The sequence below is a fragment of the Haliotis rubra genome, unplaced genomic scaffold (genome assembly GCF_003918875.1).
Source record: "Haliotis rubra isolate DU_JTF1 unplaced genomic scaffold, ASM391887v1 Scf358, whole genome shotgun sequence".
Lineage (NCBI taxonomy): Eukaryota > Metazoa > Mollusca > Gastropoda > Lepetellida > Haliotidae > Haliotis > Haliotis rubra.
Window position 1 is genome coordinate 136,691 of NW_025767033.1, and position 22,290 is coordinate 158,980.

At 39.2% G+C, this 22,290-nt stretch overlaps 1 protein-coding gene across 1 annotated transcript in view; it reads left to right on the top strand.

The window, feature by feature from the left end:
* The first annotated feature begins 591 nt into the window (after positions 1-591).
* Positions 592-22,290, top strand: part of LOC124285288 (cadherin-like and PC-esterase domain-containing protein 1) — a 62,395-nt gene continuing 40,696 nt past the window's right edge. Inside the window, exons 1-2 of the mRNA XM_046721485.1 lie at positions 592-1,102; positions 17,116-17,406. Coding sequence (XP_046577441.1) covers positions 17,131-17,406 — 276 coding nt within the window. The 5' untranslated portion in view covers positions 592-1,102; positions 17,116-17,130. The remainder of the gene's footprint in view (positions 1,103-17,115; positions 17,407-22,290) is intronic.

A 22,290-nucleotide genomic window follows, 5' to 3' on the forward strand; every position in this document is an offset into this window, starting at 1 on the left:
ATTATCTTTTAAATGGAAAAATTTCTATTTTCACCACAAATAAAATGGATTATTTTCATTCCTCAACTGATCTGTTCATAAGTTAGTTTGAAAGTGGTTTACATGGAAAGCTAGCTGAGAGAGTAAAGGCTGAGAATAAAGCTCATTATTTTCAAGAATGAAAGTCAATCACACATTTGCAACTAGGCTTTTCTGTCTCTTCCATCCAATTAAGGCAAGCCTTAATCCCCAAACTCCCCACATGGTCACTGTTTATTTCAAACAGAAGTCAGTTTGGTCTTTATTCGTTATGTTTGACAAGGACTCGTTGAAATAACATGTATGATATCCTCTTGTCAAAACTCATAGAGCCACACAAACACAATCTCCGACACAAACACAATCTCCGACCCAATCAGAGTCTCCAACAATACAACACAGAGACTTGGTTGGCTCTTTTGTAGGTCCTTTTGTAGCCTGTCTTCCACTCTGTTATCATGTAGAAAATTATCACTATTCAGAAAAAGTCCATTACAAATACGCCCTGTTTAACAACCTCTGTTCCCCCTCTCAATGCGCAGTCTATTATACGGCTATCAAGTAGCAGTGGCCTTGTCCACTTCAAGTTCCTCCTAGAAAGACTAAATACAAATCACAGCTTCATCTGACCATCGCCATGCCCTGCTCTCCTCCAACTGGACCTGAAAGCCTACTGAATGAGCCAGGCTGTAAAGGAGGCACTACCACACCACAACTCTCCCAGCGTCAGCCAGCTGATCACCAGCACAGCGAGCAGTTGGCGTTCCCTGCCCTGCCCACACTCACTTAACAGACCAGGGATGTTTATATTTTCGCTGGAGAATAATTCCTGCAGATAACTGACAGAGCTGAAGACTAATCGGATTTGAAACCAGGTTGCCAACTGTGCTAGTCCTCAAGCCTTGACTACCCTGTGAGGAGCCAGATTAGAGGTATTTTAGCAGCAACCTGTACATGTTGATGTGAGGAGTACAGTTTCATTCACCTTCTTGCTGAAAGAATTCGAGATATTCTCGGAGGAGGTATAAGCACCTGTGTGCGCTGTGGATTTACACTGATCCGATGGTGATAGTTGATTAGACAGGTGAGTTATCTGACTTATTTGTGCTTCAGCTTAAGACATCACCAAGTATTGTATTGATGAAGCTGTACAACATGCTATTGTACAAATATACAATTGTGAAGTTTTACAGATGGATGTGATGATGTAAGTTACTCCCAAACTTCACCTGACCACGGTGTATCAGGCATGATCACAATTACAAGCTGCCCCGAAACCTGTACACTCTCACACACCAGGAAATAGCCTGGGAAGGAATAGCTGTATATTTATGTTGGGATTTGGTCCATCTGGTACCTGTTACTTCGAAGATGATTTTCATGGCAAACATTTCAAATGTGTGAAATGAAATGGTTCTGTACTGTATGAACTTAGGCTTTGTCTTGATAGGGAAGAAAAGTATTGTTTCAAATTAAATAAACATGCAGTCAGCGTAACTATTGTTCCATTTGTGATCTATCCACGCTCAGCTGGGTCAATACTACTGTTACTAAGCTCACCCAGCATAGCATCCTATTCAGGTGTTGTACAGAACAAAGCGTCTTTTCTTCATCAGTAATATATAATGATCTATGCAGAATAGGGATACATACAGTACACATGACATTCTGTGACCGTGACGAGCTGATTGTTAGATGAGCTTCACATGTATAAACAGATGGATAGAGTATGAAGAGGAAGTTATAGAGTATGAAGAGGAAGTTTGCTACTCAGGTTGTTTATGTCATTATTGTGTCCTTATTGTGTCATTTTTGTGTCATTGTTGTGTCAACATGGTATGTTTTTTGTGAGGATGTTCAAATTCTGGTTTGGTATGCAAACTTTTAACATGAATTGGGAAACCTCAATTTCTTATTGATTCAAACTAGCAATATCGGTGAATCCTTTCAGAATTCTGATTAAAACTGAAGTTTTATGACAACCTGTTAACATGGCTGGAATCTGGATGAAAACTTGTATTTATGGAGTCAGGTTGACTAACGCTTAGTCCCTGAATATATATGAAGTTAATAACAACAAGTAAACCCATTTAAATTAAAAAGGAGCCCCAGTCAGATGGGAAATCCTGAACTTGAGGAAATCTAGACTTGCTTCATTTAGGGTTTTAGCATTGCAGGGGGCGATAGGCAGTAGGGTGAGGTGAGGTGAAATTGGGTTTAACGTTGTGCTGGAGAATATTTCGCTCATATGATGACGTGCATGTGTGTGTATGTGTATGTGCGGCTGCTTGTACTAGACCAGACTGAAGCTGGTTTTATAGTGCTAGCCCACTGAGATACCATGCCGCAGTGAAGCATGAATACCCCACTCAGACACATTATACTGACTCCAAGCCGACCAGTCCTTGTTGTACCCATTAATGCCAAGCACCAGGCAGGGACCAACAAGTACCATATTTTAACGTCTTTTGGTATGACGCGGTCGGGAATCGAACCCGCGACCTACCGCTCTCCAGGTGGACGCTCTAACCACTACACCACGGAGGCAGTCATAGGCAGTAGGCACAAAAATGTGGTTCAGGGACTGTGTCACAGACTGGGAGTCTGGTCTCAATTTTGCAACCAAATGGGTTTGAAACAATATGTATTCTTTAAATTTTGTTTGAAAGCTCTCAGTCATGATGGAATAGTTTATGAAACATTAGCAGATATGGATGCTGTGGGAGGGAAGTTTTCAGTTGTTTTCGAGTAGCACATTTTTATATGTGGATTACTATTGGATAACTGTCAGTCATGTGGCAACTGCATATGACAGCTGGTGGAAAACAGTGTTGAATTTAAATTTGATGGAATGTGAATAAAGTGTTAATTATTGTTGGAATATTATTGGAAAGCTGTTTAGAACCTGCAAGGATTGTAACCCTAATCATATTTTGTAGTCCATTGTTAGATAGCTGTAAAAATCAAGATAATGTTTGGAATCTTGGGATTTTGGTATTTAAAAAATGTAGGGAATTGAACTTTGATAACACAGGTGAACGCCTTAACCAGTAGGCTACTTGATATGATCAACAGAAGTTAACAGTGTTTATGTCAAAACATCCAAGGTTAACAAGTCAGCCCAGAAGTAGACTTATCAGCAAGTAGACTTATCATCAGCTCTTGGTGAAACACAGAAAGGGACTGAATCCCATGTGTTGACTTTGTCAACCTATTCTAGAGAGAGGGAGAAAAGCGCCATTGTTAAGCTGCTTTGTGTCAGAGCATTGCACATCACGATATGTCAGTGTCATCTATCCTGGCTGCAAGCTTGACTACAGCTCCCCTGAGTGTGGGAGATGCCTCAGTATGTTACTTGTACTTTCTTAGATGCTATAGTTACAAACTTTGAAGGGGTGAGTGTGTGAGTGAGTAAATGGATGGGTGAGTGAGTAAGTGAGCAAGCAAGGGGCATAGTGAGTAAGTGAGCAAGCAAGGGGCATAGTGAGTGAGTGAGTGGGCGAGCAAGGGACATAGTGAGTGAGTGAGTGAGTGAGTGGGCGAGCAAGGGACATAGTGAGTGAGTGAGTGGGCGAGCTAGGGACATAGTGAGTGAGTGAGTGGGCGAGCAAGGGACATAGCGAGTAAGTGAGTGGGCGAGCAAGGGACATAGTGAGTGAGTGAGTGGGCGAGCAAGGGACAGAGTGAGTGAGTGGGCGAGCAAGGGACAGTGAGAGTGAGTAAGTGAGCAAGCAAGGGACATAGTGAGTGAGTGAGTGAGCAAGCAAGGGACATAGTGAGTGAGTGAGCAAGGGACATAGTGAGTGAGTGAGTGAGCAAGCAAGGGACATAGTGAGTGAGTGAGTGGGCGAGCAAGGGACATAGTGAGTGAGTGAGTGGGCGAGCAAGGGACAGCGAGTGAGGGAGGGATTGAAGGACTGAGTAAGTTTGAGAGTGAGGGAATGGGTGAGGGTAATATCTATACATTACTGAAGATGATAATTTGGCTCTAAAATAAAGCGAAAACATTAGTGGAAGAATTTCCAAAATATTCGTATTCCCAGATTTCTGCAGATTGTTTTGAGTGATTTTTGGTTTTTGCACAGCTTCTAGCAATATTCCAGCAATTTCCTTGCGGGCGAGTCTAAGTAAACTTAGGCTCAGTATTATTCGTTACACTGCTATACTGAGTCTAACAAAACCTTGTAGAAGGTCGCGTCAGCTAACCTTTTGGACTGACCAGTTAGTACACAGCTTACCAAATCGCGAAAGTTAACATTCGCACATACCATTTGAACCTTTACCTAAAAAAACTTAACGATTCCGAATGCTATTTTCCGCACGATCACTTCCGAGTGATACACGCAATGAGTAAACAGTCGCTGAAAATAGCGTTTTTGTCAATATTCAAGGATGTCAACTTGCGAAAATATAAGCAAATAGTAACCATGTCATTAGAAACCCATAAGCCTATATACTGCACATCAAATATATGTGTTTTATGCGGATTTTCGTTTGTTCATAGAACAGTGTCAGCGACAAGGGAAGAGAAAATTCAAAAACCGCATCATAAGTCCCGAGGAACCCTAACAAGTAATCGTTGTCTTATTGGATAAATCCGTTCGGCCGTCTCGCGTTTGATTGGACGGTCATATGTTGCTCAAAGGTTAGCTGACGCGAGCTTCTACAAGGTTTTGTTACACTCAGTATAGCAGTGTAACGAATAATACTGAGCCTAAGTTTACTAAGACTGCCGGCGGGGAACACCAGAAATGGGCTTCACACATTGTACCCATGTGGGGAATCGAACCCGGGCCTTCAGCATAACAAGGGATTACTTTAACCACCAGGCTACCCCAGATTGTTTTACAAAAAGGTGGTACAAGTGAATGAGTGAGTGAGTGAGGATCGAAGGGGATGAAGGAGGGTGAGGGTCACTGAGTGCAGTTGTACTGATCAGTATTCTCGTCATATCGCAGGAGTATATTGTGTCAGGAAGGCATAAGGTGATACAAGTCTCAGGCGTTTACCACTTCCAAACAATCAAGCAGGTGTGCGGACAAATATAATAACACAATCACAGGGAATCAGGAATCAAACTCATTATGGGTTCTGACTTGTCCAAGGGAGATAACTCTGCATGGCGAATTGTAACTTTATGTTCGATTCAGCCACCACTGTCCTAGACAAACACTTTCTCTCTGAATATGTGTAGTTTTGACAGTTACAAATAATTCCACATAAATTTGAAAGGTGCTCCTTTGAGATGGAGATTACCTGAGGAAATCTACACTTGCTGTATAAGGGCTTTAGCATTGCTTATATGAAAGGCTGGATGGAAGGGAAAATAGTGTGGTTCAGGGACTGTGAGACATGCTACCATTCATGTCCCATAGTGTAGCTGAAGGTACTGTAGGTCATCCAGGGTACTACAGATATGTACCCAGGTGTACTACAGATATGTACTCAGGTATATTTCTGTATAGTGAGTGAGGTCATCCAGGGTACTACAGATATGTACCCAGGTGTACTACAGATATGTACTCAGGTATATTTCTGTATAGTGAGTGAGTCACTTGTTTTACGTCGCTTTTAGCAATATTCCTGCAATATCACGTCGGGGGACACCAGGAATGGGTTTCGCATATTGTACCCTTATGGGGAATCGAACCCGGGACGAGTGGATGCTTAGGCTATCCCACCACCCCTTAAAGTCATACCGTGGAATTAACTGGTTATATCTACCGGTATATGTTTAAGAGTTGGGGTATTGGTGCCACATGTCAGGAGTTGATATCTCTGATGCCTTGGAATTTCATTGGCTAACCAAATATGTGTTTTAGTTTAAGTTTCCATCAATAACAAATAATTCCTGCTCTGTTAACAAGTGACCTGATGTATTCTGATTGGCTGATAAGAGTTTTGTTCAACCCTGTGTTGCATTATTGAACTCAGATGTCTCTGGTTTCATTTTTTGTTGGTGATAAGTAGTTATCGTTTTTAGTTATATATTCATAGGATTTGACTGGGTTTTGTTATTTATGTAGGTAGAAATATAGAAATAGATTGCTTCAATGCTACATGGATTTACAGCATGCATATCGATGGTAAAATAAAAAGCATATTAGGTCACTTTGTAAGCAGTTGAGAATTAAGACGGATAAGTGGGATAAATCAGACAGATAAGAACGGTCACATGGATTGAAAATCAGGTAGAAATGTGATTGCTTGTTTCAAACTACAATTTGTATAAGAGGATTCGTCATTCACCTGACAAAGGGGCAAGGAAAAGCCCAGAACGTTGTGTATAGAATAAAGCAGAAGTTGACATTCGTAATATTTTGTCTTATACAACAATTTGTAGTTTTCACAGGACTTTACTTGCAGGACTTGGTAAAGTAATAACAATTTAATATTTGTTCAGCTGAATTGTTTGCCCAAAGTGATAGCTGAGATCTTTTCCTCTTTGGTAAACCGAACAAAGAAGGGAAGACCCCCAGCATGGACCTTAATCTTGGTGACTCTTGGATTCAAACCCATTATCATCAGATCCTGCCACTCCTAGGGGATGCTACTCTGTACAAGAAATTTGATAACTATAGACAAGCATCTCTTGCAACATCTACCCAGCATCCATTTCCCAACGGCTTTGATGGAATGGCTAGACTTGTGATTTATGTTCTAAAATGGTTTTGGTTTCGTGTAATTCCACTCTCGTCTCGTGATGCATGATAATCCGTGTTAAGCGATGTATTGGCTTATCAGTCAACACAGACAATTGACATTTGCTTATGGTAGGAACATATCAGTGATCAAATGCTTTTAACGTTTAGAAAATAAGAATTATAAATTTATTGGAGACACATTTTCATATTTCATGATACTGTGCCATTTTAGTCTTAAATTGAATATTACTACAGAAAAAAATGCCATAAACATTGCATTAATGTAAAAAGTGTTCAAAGAACATAATGCATAATTTGATGAGGGAGATTTCATTTTTTTGAAAAATTCTAATGAATTGATGGAGAAAAAGAGAACAGATATTTTAATAGTTCCATGCCTTCAAGTCTTTAATATATTGCCATGTTTCTGTAGATAATCAGTTTTCAAATGAAGTGTACTGTTTGAAATGAAGTGTACTGTTTGAAATGAAGTGTACTGTTTGAAATAAAGTGTACTGTTTGATATTAAGTGTACTGTTTGATATTAAGTGTACTGTTTGATATTAAGTGTACTGTTTGATATTAAGTGTACTCTTTGAAATTAAGTGTACTCTTTGAAATTAAGTGTACTCTTTGAAATTAAGTGTACTGCTGGTTAAAAGAAAGAGTACATCCATGAAATGATTATTCGGTAGCTTTATATTTGATGTGTGTCTGGACCTTAGTGTTCAGGAACTGTAGCCTAATAATGTTAGAAAAGAACTTTTTGATAAAATCCAATTGTCAAGTGTATACTTTCTTTTGCAGAGGAGTTCCTCTTTCATTACTTACATATTCTATCTGTATTTTCCTTTTAATTAACACATGGCTGAAAAGAAAAACAGTGCTCTACGCCTTTTTCCCACTTCCTTTGTGATACAGTCAGTGGACCAGTAAACGCAAAATTCCTACAAAGGATATCTAAGTGCAACATCAGCAGGAATAGTTTTTGTTTGGTTTCAGTATTTGTTTCTCACAAGTGATCATAGGTATTTGAAAATGGCATTTATTGTTTACTGCATTCAGCATTGTCTCTTTGGCGGACGGGGAAGAACAGGACAGACTAGTTTCTGGTTACCTGTCAAATAGAGAGCTTGTTGTATTGAGTTGTTTTGATGATTGGATCAGCTGATTTTGTGTCAATGATGGTGCTGAGGGTTGTTCAGGCTTGAAAAGTGCTAAATACAGCACAAAACAACTTTCACTCACTCACTCACTCATTCAACAGAGAAACTGTATTTCGTTTAAATTAAAATAGAAAAATTTAAAATAAATATGTGCTTATGCCAACTCTGAAAACCAAAATTACAATTGGACACTATATTTCAATATTGTTAGACATGCGTATTTACTTGATACTTGAATAAATATAATGGTTTATATTCATTTCAAACTGAACAGGTGGTTAAGCTATCTAAGGTGCTGCAATTCGCAGTGCATAGTTGTGTCCCTTGGGCATGCCAGGAACTGCTGATTGCAGGTTTGTTTCACAGTTCACCCTGATTTTGTTTGTCAGCGTCTGGAAACATCTGTTTGTAAACATCTGAGACCAACATCACTCAAACTTTCATTAAATATGAAATTGACATGCCACTGCACAACTAGAATACTTTTTAAAGTGACCTTAAAATCAACTCACTCACTCACTCACTCACTCACTCACTCACTCACTCACTCACTCACTCACTCACTCACTCACTCACTCACTCACTCACTCACTCACTCACTCACTCACTCACTCACTCACTCACTCACTCACCTGACGTGCTAAAACTAAATTTATTTGAGCCAACCTTGTTAGTCCTCCAGGGAATCTGAAGTGATGTCTACAAGGGCTGTAATGTTGTTTTATCACCAGAGTAAGTCTCCGTGTCAATGGCCGTATAATTGACAGGGTGGTGTCAAGAATGTCCAACATGAAATGTGAGCCTGTCACAGGCTTGGAGACCAAGTGGAGCACATCATGGTGATGTATATCCCAGGTGAGCTAATTGGGTTATTGTTGGTACACATATATCTCCTCAACAACTAGCAAACAGTATGGGCTGGATTGAAAAATGACCATTTCAACTGGTTATTGTTAATGACCCATGAAACAGCAGATGAGAGCCCCTTGTACTTACAGTAGAGAATGTGAGATGGATACTGTATCGCTGACCTTGAGGTCTCTTGTGTTAACCAGGATGCGAGTCGGTCATCGCCAGCTGCTGTTGGTGTAACTAAACCATGGACTAGCGGATGACTCATCTCACTAACTGTGCGAGATTGTCTTTTAGAAATGTTAACGTCAAAGATGACTTACATGTGTCTGAAGGACTACTATTTAGTTTTATGAATTTTGTTGGTTACCTCAATCAGTAACTCATGAAGCACATATCTGGTGTCCCCAACCCCGATATTACTGGAATATTGCTAAAAGCAGCATAAAACCATAATTACTCACTCACTCACTCACTGTCCTTATCATACCTACTCACTCACTCACTCACATGCACTCACACAGCTTCTACATGCTAAAACTAAATTTATTTGAGCTCACCTTGTTAGTAGTCCTAGGGAATCTAAAGTGATGTCTACAAAGGGCTGTAACGTTGTTTTATCACTGAGTAATGTGTCTCCGTGTCAATGGTCTGTATAATTGACAAGGTGGTGTCAAGAATGTCCAACATGAAATGTGAGCCTGTCACAGGCTTGGAGACCAAGTGGAGCACATCATGGTGATGTATATCCCAGGTGAGCTAATTGGGTTATTGTTGGTACACATATATCTCCTCAACAACTAGCAAAAAACAGTATGGGCTGGATTGAAAAATGACCATTTCAACATTTAGTTTTATGAATTTTGTTGGTTACCTCAATCAGTAACTCATGAAGCACATATCTGGTGTCCCCCACCCCGATATTACTGGAATATTGCTAAAAGCAGCATAAAACCATAATTACTCACTCACTCACTCAATCAGGGGGGCGGTGGGCTAGCCTGATGGTTAAAGCGTTCGCTCGTCACGCCGAAGACCCAGGTTCGATTCCCCACATGGGTACAATGTGTGAAGCTCATTTCCGCTCTGATATTGCTGGAATATTGCTAAAAGCTGTGTAAAACCAAACTCACTCACTCACTCACTCACTCAATCAGTGACTCAATCTATTGTCCCATCATCACCCACTCACACACATGCATGCACACACCGGACATAAAACTGTTTTGTAGATCCAAGCTAGTATTATAACATGATCCCGTCATACACAGATCAGTTCATGACAGTACAGTGTGACCTCATGTCTGTAATGTGGAGTCTGATTAGTCTGTTTATGTGATTGTCTAGCGGAACTTATATTTCATTTATGTTATATGTCTTCAAGGGGTAATGAGCGTCATTCAATAAGCCGTAGCTCACCTGGATTGATTAGTCTGTTTATGTGATTGTCTAGCGGAACTTATCTTTCATTTATGTTCTATGTCCTCAAGGGGTAATGAGCGTCATTCAATAAGCTGTAGCTCACCTGGATTGATTAGTCTGTTTATGTGATTGTCTAGCGGAACTTATATTTCATTTATGTTTCTATGTCCTCAAGGGGTAATGGCGTCATTCAATAAGCTGTAGCTCACCTGGATTGATTAGTCTGTTTATGTGATTGTCTAGCGGAACTTATCTTTCATTTATGTTCTATGTCCTCAAGGGGTAATGAACGTCATTCAATAAGCTGTAGCTCACCTGGATTGATTAGTCTGTTTATGTGATTGTCTAGCGGAACTTATCTTTCATTTATGTTCTATGTCCTCAAGGGGAAAAAGCATCTTTCAATAAGCTGTAGCTCACCTGGATTGATTAGTCTGTTTATGTGATTGTCTAGCGGAACTTATCTTTCATTCATGTTTCTATGTCTTCAAGGGGTAATGAGCGTCATTCAATAAGCTGTAGCTCACCTGGATTGGTTAGTCTGTTTATGTGATTGTCTAGCGGAACTTATCTTTCATTCATGTTTCTATGTCTTCAAGGGGTAATGAGCGTCATTCAATAAGCTGTAGCTCACCTGGATTGGTTAGTCTGTTTATGTGATTGTCTAGCGGAACTTATCTTTCATTTATGTTTCTATGTCTTCAAGGGGAAAAAGCATCTTTCAATAAGCTGTAGCTCACCTGGATTGATTAGTCTGTTTATGTGATTGTCTAGCAGAACTTATCTTTCATTTATGTTTCTATGTCTTCAAGGGGAAAAAGCATCTTTCAATAAGCAGTAGCTCACCTGGATTGATTAGTCTGTTTATGTGATTGTCTCGCGGAACTTATCTTTCATTTATGTTCTATGTCCTCAAGGGGTAATGAGCGTCATTCAATAAGCAGTAGCTCACCTGGATTGATTAGTCTGTTTACGTGATTGTCTCGCGGAACTTATATTTCATTTATGTTTCTATGTCTTCAAGGGGTAATGAGAGTCATTCAATAAGCCTTAGCTCACCTGGACAGATTGTCTATTTATGTGATTGTCTATGCTGGAACTTATCAGGATTTTGATGCATATAATACCCACATCAGAAGACATGGGGCAGAAGGCACTGTTAATCGTGTTTGCTAAAAGACTATTATTTATGTGCTGTTGGAAACTTGATATGTACTTGATGTGATGTGGTTCAGGGACTATGAGACAGATTCGAGTTAGAACTGGTCTTCAGTAACCCATGCTTGTCGTAAGAGGTGACTAATGAGATCGGGTGGTCAGGCTCTCTGACTTGGTTGACACATGTCATCATATCCAATTGTGTAGATTGATGCTCATGCTGTTGATCATTGGATTGTCTGGTCCAGACTCATTATTTACAGACCGCCGCCATATAGCTGGAATATTGCTGAGTGCGGCGTTAAACAACAATCAATCAATGCAACTCCAAAATGGGGAGTCAAACATATTTCGGGGGACTCAGTTCAATATTTGACTGTTAACCTTTTTCAGACATCTTACAGCTTAACTACATGTTGAGGCCTGCTGGTATGTGAAGTTTGTGTGCCCCACGTTTTTGTCAAAATCTTAGATCTGCCTCTGTCATTTAGAACATCCTGTTAACAATTAATTTCTTTGTGAAAAGCCATTGCTCTTTATTTTGTTCAACATTGCTAAGAACATACTATTTCATTTTAAAACTGTCCAGTCCTTTCCCTTCCCTTCCCTTCCCTTTCCTTCCATAAATAAAAGTGAGGTGTCCTGAAGTGTCATGTGACAGAACTCGTTACAGGTGTTGTGACAGGTATAGTGGACAGTGTCAAGCAAGATCTAGTTATCACTGACCGCTGTCCCTGGCTGGACACATTTGTGTCATTCTATCTCAGCCTACATGTAACCTTTGTGTCAACACCAGCCAATATGTGAGGCTTACATTCTCAGGATTCTTTGGATTGCCCCCATATAGGATCCCTTGTGACTGCTTCATTTACCCAAGAATCGGCCTGGAATGGCTTTTCGCTTTCCTTGAGGTTTGTGAGTTTTGTTTTTTTACCACACAATATTCCAGCTCTAAGAATGTTGTCTTGAATTATCGCGTGGACCAGACAATCCAGTGATTGATGTCATGAGCATTGGTTTATGTAACTGGGATGTAATGGTGTGGAACCAAACTATACCGAGTCTGTTAGCTTGTTGAAGACCATGCATAATCTGGAACCCGTGAAGATCCATGTTAGAACTGATCTTCAGCAACCCATGCTTGTTGTAAGAGGCAACTAACAGGATCAGGTGGTCAGGCTCACTGACTTGGTCGACATATGTCATCGTATCCCAATTGCGTAGATTTGATGCTTATGCTGTTGATCACTGGATTGTCTGGTCCAGACTCGATTATTTAAAGACCGACGTCATATAGCTGGAATATTGCTGTTAGGCGTCAACCAACGAAGAAAGTTTACTGGTGACTCGCCCCTAGTTGTTAGATAACATGTAATCTGATGAAAACATCCTTTCAAATTTCTCACATACTCTAATTTCAGAAAATAAGTACTCCAAATTTCTGCAAAACTTTCCAAATTAAATCTACACCTTGGACATAAACTTTCTGAGTGTTACTATTAGTGGAGTAATTACAGTAGTTGGCCAACAATATTGTTCCTCAGGTATCCCCATTCCCCCCCAGCTATGTTTGTATCTTCTCCGAGATCAGAGAGACTTCAGATGAAGGAGAGGCAGGCTCAGTACAGGCGACACAACTGACACTCACATAGCCACTTGTGACTCATATTGACAGGTTGGAAACAAGTTATTTCCCTCAAAGGCTATTCCCGAGAACACCTGACAGGTTAATTACAGGTGTGTTTACACAAAAACAACAGGGCCGCATTCTAAGGTTTTGTAACCTTATTTTTAGTTTGTCCGTATTATTTCCATTCAGTGAAGCTAGGAAGTCACATCAGGATCAGCTTCATGGCATTGAAAATTATTTTTTAGAAAGATTAAATGGTTTGTTCACTTAATGACACATTTCAAATGATAAATTGTCCATTTATTTGGTGCATTCAGTCAAAAATAGTGATAATTGAGGGTCAGGAAGTCATAGGTGCTAGAACTGCCCTGAAGAGTTGCCTCCCTTAGACAAGTCAGGATCTTCTGGTTGCGGGTTTGAGTCCAGGTTTGATGTAGTTATATCATGGTTGTAGCAGTACTATTGACTAGTACTGATTTCAGAAAGTGGTAACTGTCTCAGATGATCCATGATTACAATCCTAAGATTTCCACCACCTCGAACACCTTCTTCAACGGGCTTTCCTTCCTCATGTTTTGCATGACATCTGAACCTGGTTTGGTCGTTATACAAATTATCATTTCTAAATTTTCTGTTTTTGACCCTTGGATTATCTGTAGTCAAAACAACTTTTACCATTGGAAGTATAACAAACATTGTCATAATCAATTTTAGGGGTATGTACTATGTCTAAAATTGACAGGTCATAAATCAAGCCAAAATATTGTTAGACGTTACTTTATATCTGAAATCACTTGCAATATTCCAGTTTTATGGGAGCAGTCTGTAAATAACTGAGTCTGGACCGGACAATCCAGTGATGAATATACTGAAACATGACTGCAATATCTGAATATGATGGATGTTAAACAAGAGGGACTTCAAGTATACCTCTTTGTTTTTTATTAGGGTAGTGGGTAGTCTTGTGGTTAAAGTGTTATTCAACAAGTCATGGACCCCCTCCAACTTCGATTTTTAAACAAAAACTACTTATAATTAGACTGAAGGCTTAGCAAATGATACATATAAATTTTGATAGTAACAAACAAGCCCATTTATATTGAAAAGGATGTTTCAGAACCTGAAGGAAATCTAGATTTGCTTTATTTAGGGCTTTAGCACTTCGATCAGAGAGGGCTTGTCTGTAGGGTTAATTAATGTGGTTCTTGGGACTGTCATTGACTGAAACTACACCCAAGCCCATTTCAGGTGCCCATTGTTGTGATATTGCTGGAATATTGCTAAAACCACACCCACTCAGTCATTTTCTATTAATTTTTCATCACTGTACGATGAATAATAATGTACAATGGGCCTGTCCATAATGTTAAAGCAATTAACATGATGTGGTCTCTGACAGTTAATGAAATGTGACACAGTTATAATCTGCATGATCTTGTATGATGGTATGTGTGTGAAAAAATGTTTTGTGTAATAAAACTGAAAAAAGTTAAAATGAAAAACAATCATTTACCTTTAATCATATAAAATGTTGTTAGGCAAGTCCTTTTGATACAAAAATGTTTAGTATGACAACCAATTACAGATAATTCATAGTGCTTTCAATTATAAAACAATATTGTAATGTTGTTCCAGCAAAAACATCAAAAGCCAACTGATAGCATTTTCAAGGCTATTGAATTGCTGTAACTTATAAGTGTTATGCATGAAGTAATGAAAGTGATGCTGTCGTCCAATCACACTACACACAGATAGAGGGCATAGTGCAAAACAATCACATTTGAGGGAATCAATTTCATTCTCATTATCGCTAATCTCACTTAATGTCAGCTGTTGGATAATGGTCAGCTGATGTGATTAATTACTTATTATCATCGGTTGTTTCAATTTTGTGTCATTAACACAATTAGTTCCCAAGCTTTATGGAAATAGTATTTGTTTACGTCTCCATAAATGTTGTATCACATGTTTCGCCTGATATGTTAATCCCCACACAACTAATTCACTTTTCAGTAAACTGTTAACCTCACAATTTATTCTTCCAAAGCACTGGATGATGAATAATAATGTTATTTGCTGTTCCTGTTTAATGTATTAGCTTAATCTAAATTGAAGAGTTAAAATATAATTTTTCGCGTGATATCAAATGCATTATTTGCACTTGAAAACATCAAATAGTCTTTTTTTAACTTAAATTTGAGATAAATTTTAAATTAAGAAATACCCTCATGCATATTGAAGTAAAGGTTTGTAATAAAAGAATAAAGGCTGTATTTCTGGTTTGAAGAGAATGTCAGCTAATATCAGGTTTCAAGAATCATCTTTAAATACCAGTTCTTGTGCAATGTTATAGAAGTAATTAGTTTTTGTGCTTGATTTACAGATTTCAGATTTCAAAAATGGAAAACTAGGAAAAAATACAATAAGAAAATAAAGGTTAATTTATTCCTCTTATGATATGGATCACTTTGGCAATAAATTAAATCCAAGAAATGTAATATTGATTAAAACATCATATTTTACAACAATAAATCTTCATTACTGATTTTCATTACAAAGTGAGTGAGTGAGTGAGTTTAGTTTTAGGCTGCACTCAGCAATATTCCAGCTATATGGCGGCGGTCTGTAAATAATCGAGTCTGGACCAGACAATCCAGTGATCAACAACATGAGCATCGATCTGCGCAATTGGGAACAGATGACATGTGTCAACCAAGCCAGCGAGCCTGACCACCCGATCCCGTTAGTCGCCTCTTACGACAAGCATGGGTTACTGAAGGCTCATTCTAACCCGGACCTTCATTACAAAGTATTTATATGTATCCAAAGCCAGGCCATGGTTTAAAAATAGATTATCTCCTACTCGTGCAAATAAAACTTTTATTTAAACAATCCTGTACAATTCTTTGTATTTTTTCTAATGATTTTCTGGCCAAATGTTTCTATATTTGTTTAGTTGCACTAATATTTCAAAAACTAGATTACTGTTATCTGAGATGCAGAGTCTGTGTCATGCTAGCCTCATGTTGGAGGATGTCAAAAGTGAAGCAGTCTTTAAAAGGTATTTGGACATCAGAAGAACATGAACACATTACACCTTTTTTGCTCAAGAAATCAAAAGCGTTCTTATCCCTTAAAAGGTATATTCAAAGTGGAGCTCATCTTAGATGTTTACTTCTTTAGTGAAAGCCACAAGGATAGTTACATTACTGACACACCAATGGACATAATCAGGAAAATAATTCCCAGGATCAGCTGATCCTGTCATGTCTAAGGGATGTAATTCCTGTTTTCTTACCAGTATGATGACTGATACTTGTTGACAGGTGTATAAAACAACATTTCATAAACAAATCACAAATGGGAACAACATACTGGCTCTCACCTTGACAAGTACACAGAACACCATTGCCACAACTGATGCTGTTCTCTGATGTCACAACAAAGAGACCCACCATTAATATAATTTGTTACCAATTATTATTTTGCAGATTTATCTGGAACATTTTTAAGCTTTTCGAGACCTTGCCTCCCACACACACACGATCAGCCACCAAAGAAAAATGGTATTCAGACCATTTTCTTAAAATAACTTGTAATGAAATTAGTGTTTAATGCCTAAGGGAACGCAGCTCTCTTGAACTTCATTTTGCCAGCAGCAACAAGAAGATAGATGTAAGAAATCAGTGTCTGAAGAATTTACAGTTGTGTTCGTTGTTCTTTTGAAGTAGATAAAACATTTGACAATTCTTGAACAGCTGCTATTGTGTTAATTCTTCAGTCTTTCTGCAATATCATTCTATCCATGCTCTTTGGAGTACAGAAAGGTTGGCTTGCGTTTAGAACACCTTGAATCTAGACCCAGCTTAATTAGACACAGCATACCAGGGGTGGTTGGGTAGCCTAATGGTTAAAGCATCTGCTTGTCACCCTGAAGATCCAGGTTCAAATCATGGGTACAATGTGTGAAGCCCATTTCTTGTGTTCCCTGCCTGGTACTTGTTGTCAACCAGTCTGATGATGTGCTCTAGAGGGGACACCACAAGGACTGGTCGGTTCCAGGTGTCTGAATGGGGTTTCTCACTCACTCACTCACTCACTCTCACTCACCCACCCACCCACCCACCCACCCACCCACCCACCACTCTCCACTCCCACCCACCCACTCACTCCACTCACTCACTCACTCACTCACTCATTAAACTAATGTAACTTGTCCTTCCAGTATCAGGGATGAAGTATGGGCCCTCGCCTCTGCAAGTTGAGCTTCCGCTCGCTGCGCGACATCTTCCTCCTGCTCATCTTCATCGCGGTCATCTCCTCCATGATGAGCAGTTACCTCCCTTGGCTTCAGTCCCAATCCGAGTTTAAGGACCACCTGGACGGACACCTGAACATCTACCGAAGCCTTCAGCTGAGTGAGAAGAGGGAGGATGTGACGAGAAAGAAGATGCTGGTCCATGGGATGAAGAAGATGTCTGAGAAACACCGGACTCTGGTTGCAAGATTGTTGCAGGTAGGTGATCTCAGGGAAGGATGATTGTTCCACAGCTTCTGGTGGTTGAAGTGGACTAGCCGATTGAGTTGACATTTCAGGAAATTGCTGAAACAGCTCACAGATGACACGTAATTCAACAATTCTAGTATAGATAAGAAATCTTTTAGCAGTGGTGGCATCCTGACATGTTCAAAATGTGCTTAGTCATCATTATCCAAAAGTAACATTTATTGAGTGTATCTTGAGATATTTTGAGGAATGGAGTGCTAAATATCACATGATCCATGAGTCTGTCAATCAACATGGTATTTGTAGCACGGACTTGTCAGTCAAGCAGCTTGTCCTCACCATCACATAGGTATCACGTGATCCAACATTGTATACGCCTTGTAGCATCATGTGAGTAGTGCTTTGTTCCTGCCACAGGTTGCGTCGGGACATGTTTGCTGGACCAGTAATAAGCGATAAAGGTTTTATTTAATTCGTTGCTGCCCCTTGAGTATCAGGAGCCGCTCAACTGCTGAGAACAAAAGGAAATTTGCTGGTCCATGCTACACAGAAACAGACTTGTTCTTCAATCATTGCTTCAACACATGCTAACCACCTTTAAAAACTCTTACAAAGATGTTGCATATAAATCCCTAGTCAGAGTGAGTCCCAGGGTTATCGTGGAACCCTTCCTTACATAACAATCTAGGCCTGCAAGACTCGGATTACTTGATGTCTTGTTTCGGCAGCTGATAACTGGATCCTGAGAACTTGTACAGATGTAGGTTGAGGCTAACTAGAGACACAGCCACAAGCTCAGGTTATCTCTGTGTGATAGTATCCTACCCCAATCTTCCTAATTCCATCAAGTGGTCTTCTGGGAAATGTTTGCTGTAGAAGTATATCCTACTGGATAAGGAATATCCTTCCAGCTCACCTGGTTTGTGAGTGATCTTCACAAGGCTCTCCATGATGAGGTGCAGCAAGGGTTATGTTGAATGGTTAGCAGTGTAGGCTAACTAAGTATAGGGATTTTGTGGGGCTAAGAAGCATCCAATTAAACAGGTATAAGATAAAATGAGCTAATAATGATTGGTGCTAGAGAATTGTTGAAAACTGAACGCAGTGTACTACCACAAGTGATGTTATAGTTAGAGGCAAATACAGTAATGTGTACAGTTTTGCCGATGAATGTGTACAGTTTTGCCGATGAATGTGTACAGTTTTGCCGATGAATGTGTACAGTTTTGCCAATGAATGTGTACAGTTTTGCTGATGAATGTGTACAGTTTTGCTGATGAATGTGAACAGGATTGCTGATGAATGTGTACAGGATTGCTGATGAATGTGTACAGGATTGCTGATGAATGTGTACAGTGCTGATGAATGTGTACAGGATTGCTGATGAATGTGTACAGGATTGCTGATGAATGTGTACAGGATTGCTGACAGTTTTGCTGATGAATGTGTACAGGATTGCTGATGAATGTGAACAGGATTGCTGATGAATGTGTACAGGATTGCTGATGAATGTGTACAGGATTGCTGATGAATGTGTACAGGATTGCTGATCAATGTGTACAGGATTGCTGATGAGTGTGTACAGGATTGCTGATGAATGTGTACAGGATTGCTGATGAATGTGTACAGGATTGCTGATGAATGTGTACAGGATTGCTGATGAATGTGTACAGTTTTGCCGATGAATGTGTACAGTTTTGCTGATGAATGTGTACAGTTTTGCAATGGATGTGTACAGTGCCAGTGTACAGTGTCACTCCCCGCCATATGTACAATATTGCACACACCATGAACTCAGTCACCCACTGAGCAGAAGCAGGTATAATACTGTGCATTGTTCACATTTTCTCTCTGTCATGGAGTGGAAGATTACAAAAACAACACATCCATCATAGTTCTTCTCACCATTTATCAAGTGTTACCACCGTGCAGCCAGCTCCCATAACCCCGGCTTCTGCTGCTCTTTAAGCAAGTCTCCCTGGTGTGAGCAGATAAACTATATACCTTACCCTAACGAGCCCTGAACACCCAGGGAATCAGGAGTAAGCTATGTCCCGGTCCCTGCCAATGGTGGTAGGCAAAAATGGTTTTAATACCAACTACAATACTACCAATCACAATGGTCAACCTCGATCCTGTGATGTATCCTGATGTAAAGATAGCACCATTTCTGTCTTTGACAGTTTACTGTCATTGGTACCATTAGTCTGTTACAGTCTGATGTCATTGGCACCATTTTGGTCTATAGCAGTACAATATTGTAGACACCATTTCAATGACATTTTGGGGAAATATCAGCTTCAGAAATAAACAATTTCCTTTAATATCAGAAATGCATTCTGTCAATATGTTAATGTACATCCACATATTTAATGTATTAAACATGTGTATGGCAACAGTATTCTCCATTGATGAAGTGTGTCTTCAGGCGGAATAACATAGTGCAGATACTGCACTCAGTCAGCATGAGAGTATATTCCTGGGTTCTGGCATTGGTTATCTGGGCTCTGGTAGGGGGAATACAGAACATTTATGGACCAGGCAATGTCTGGGCACCATTATAAGGTGGAATTTACCCCTTTTTCATATCAGTCTGTACATTAATGCCTAACCACTATATCCTGTTCAAGTTAATGACTGGATTATGTACCATCAGTTCTGTAAACAAAAACAGTTTGATTATTTCTGTATATCTGATTACACTTTCATTCTCTCACATTGATTGCTCTAAAGCAATATAAAACAACACATAAAGACTATGTAAAGACTATGTACAACAATACTACTAAGTCAAATGGTCTATGTCTATGTACAACACTAAGCCTTAAGTCTATGTACAACAATGTCTAAGCCAAAAGTCTATGTACAACAATGTCTAAGTATATGTACAAAATGTCTATGTACAACAATGTCTAAGTTGAAAGTCTATGTACAATGTCTAAGCCTAAAGTCTATGTACAACAATGTCTAAGCCTAAAGTCTATGTACAACAATGTCTAAGTCGAAAAGTCTAAGTACAACAATGTCTATGTACACAACAATGTCTAAGTCTAAAGTCTATGTACAACAATGTCTAAGTCTAAAGTCTATGTACAACAATGTCTAAGCCTAAAGTCTATGTACAACAATGTCTAAGTCGAAAGTCTATGTACAACAATGTCTAAGTCTAAAGTCTATGTACAACAATGTCTAAGCCTAAAGTCTATGTACAACAATGTCTGAGACTAAAGTCTATGTACAACAATGTCTAAGTCGAAAGTCTATGTACAACAATGTCTAAGCCTAAAGTCTATGTACAACAATGTCTGAGCCTAAAGTCTATGTACAACAATGTCTAAGCCTAAAGTCTATGTACAACAATGTCTAAGTCTAAAGTCTATGAATCAAGCCTTAAGTCTAATGTCTACAACAATGTCTAAGCCTAAAGTCTATGTACAACAATGTCTAAGTCTAAAGTCTATGTACAACAATGTCTAAGCCTAAAGTCTATGTACAACAATGTCTAAGTCGAAAGTCTATGTACAACAATGTCTAAGTCTAAAGTCTATGTACAACAATGTACAACAATGTCTGTCTAAGCCTAAAGTCTATGTACAACTCTAATGTCTATGTACAACAATGTCAATGTCTAAGTCGAAAGTCTATGTACAACAATGTCTAAGTCGAAAGTCTATGTACAACACTCAGACAATGGTTATGTTTATTGCTGTAACATATATATATGAAAAGAAGTTACTGTTAGACCAACCACACATCCACACACCCGCCTCACCCCACCCTACCCCACCCCTACAATATTGTGTGTCCAGTCCAGTAAGGAATCTACAAACGAATGCACAAAGTAGTGGAACAGGTCAGCTGACTGGACTCTCACTCTCACAAGCTGTTACCCCTGGAAGTTCAATCCAACCGCCTATGTTGCTAAATTGTGATTTATAGTTCTGTAGTAGTAGTTAATATATAATCCAAAGTATTCATTGATAGTTAATAACACGCCATGATCTGCTTCATTAGTAAGTGTGTGAAAGACGGCACTGATTCTGTAGCCCTTGAGGAGAAATGGTAAGGACATCTGCCGTGATAGTGCTGTGAGTTAACTTCACGGTCTTATCTTCAGAGACAACATATCAGCTGATTGGCCAGGAGAGCATGTTTTATTTTGTCCACTTATAGCAGGTAGAGCTAGACTGGGAAAAAGGTTTGATGTTGGGGAGCAGTTGAAAATTGGATGCTGGATACTGGTTGAAATTCCTTAGAGTTCTTGAAGAAGGGTTTAACAGTTGGCTAGTTCTCTGCCTGACAGAGTCAACATTTCAAGGTTTTACAGTTCAGGTCATCATATAACTCTGGATATAAATCGTATCACTATCCTTGGTACACAGAGTGGCATGTGGTACTTCACAAATCAGGTAAAGTTAAAGCTGCATTGGTGACAAGCTCTTGAGATTAGTCTCAATCTCTTGAATTTCGGTTCTTCTTGAAGAAGAAGAACTTGTACACATGTGTTGTCACTAGTGGTGTTCCAATTAATTGAAATAATCGAAGATTGGTCACAGTGACCAAATGACCAAGCAATCGATCACATTTTCTCATAATGGAACATAAAGGATTTTGGAACTACTGTTGTAGTCTTTGAAATACTTGACAATGGAACATATCTTAGAAGTTGTCAGGGCCTGAAAACATGTTTATTTCTTAGAAAACTCACTCCACTAAGTGAAATGTCATGACTGAATATTTCTCTAAGACTCCAGGAAGTTTATGTTCATGATATATTAGTCATCACTTTAATTTAGCAAGTTGCAACATGTTATACTTTTCTGCAGTAACAACCTGGATAGGCAACTCTGAAAAATGATGCTAACCAATTTTTTTCGATGATTGTTCGTTGGT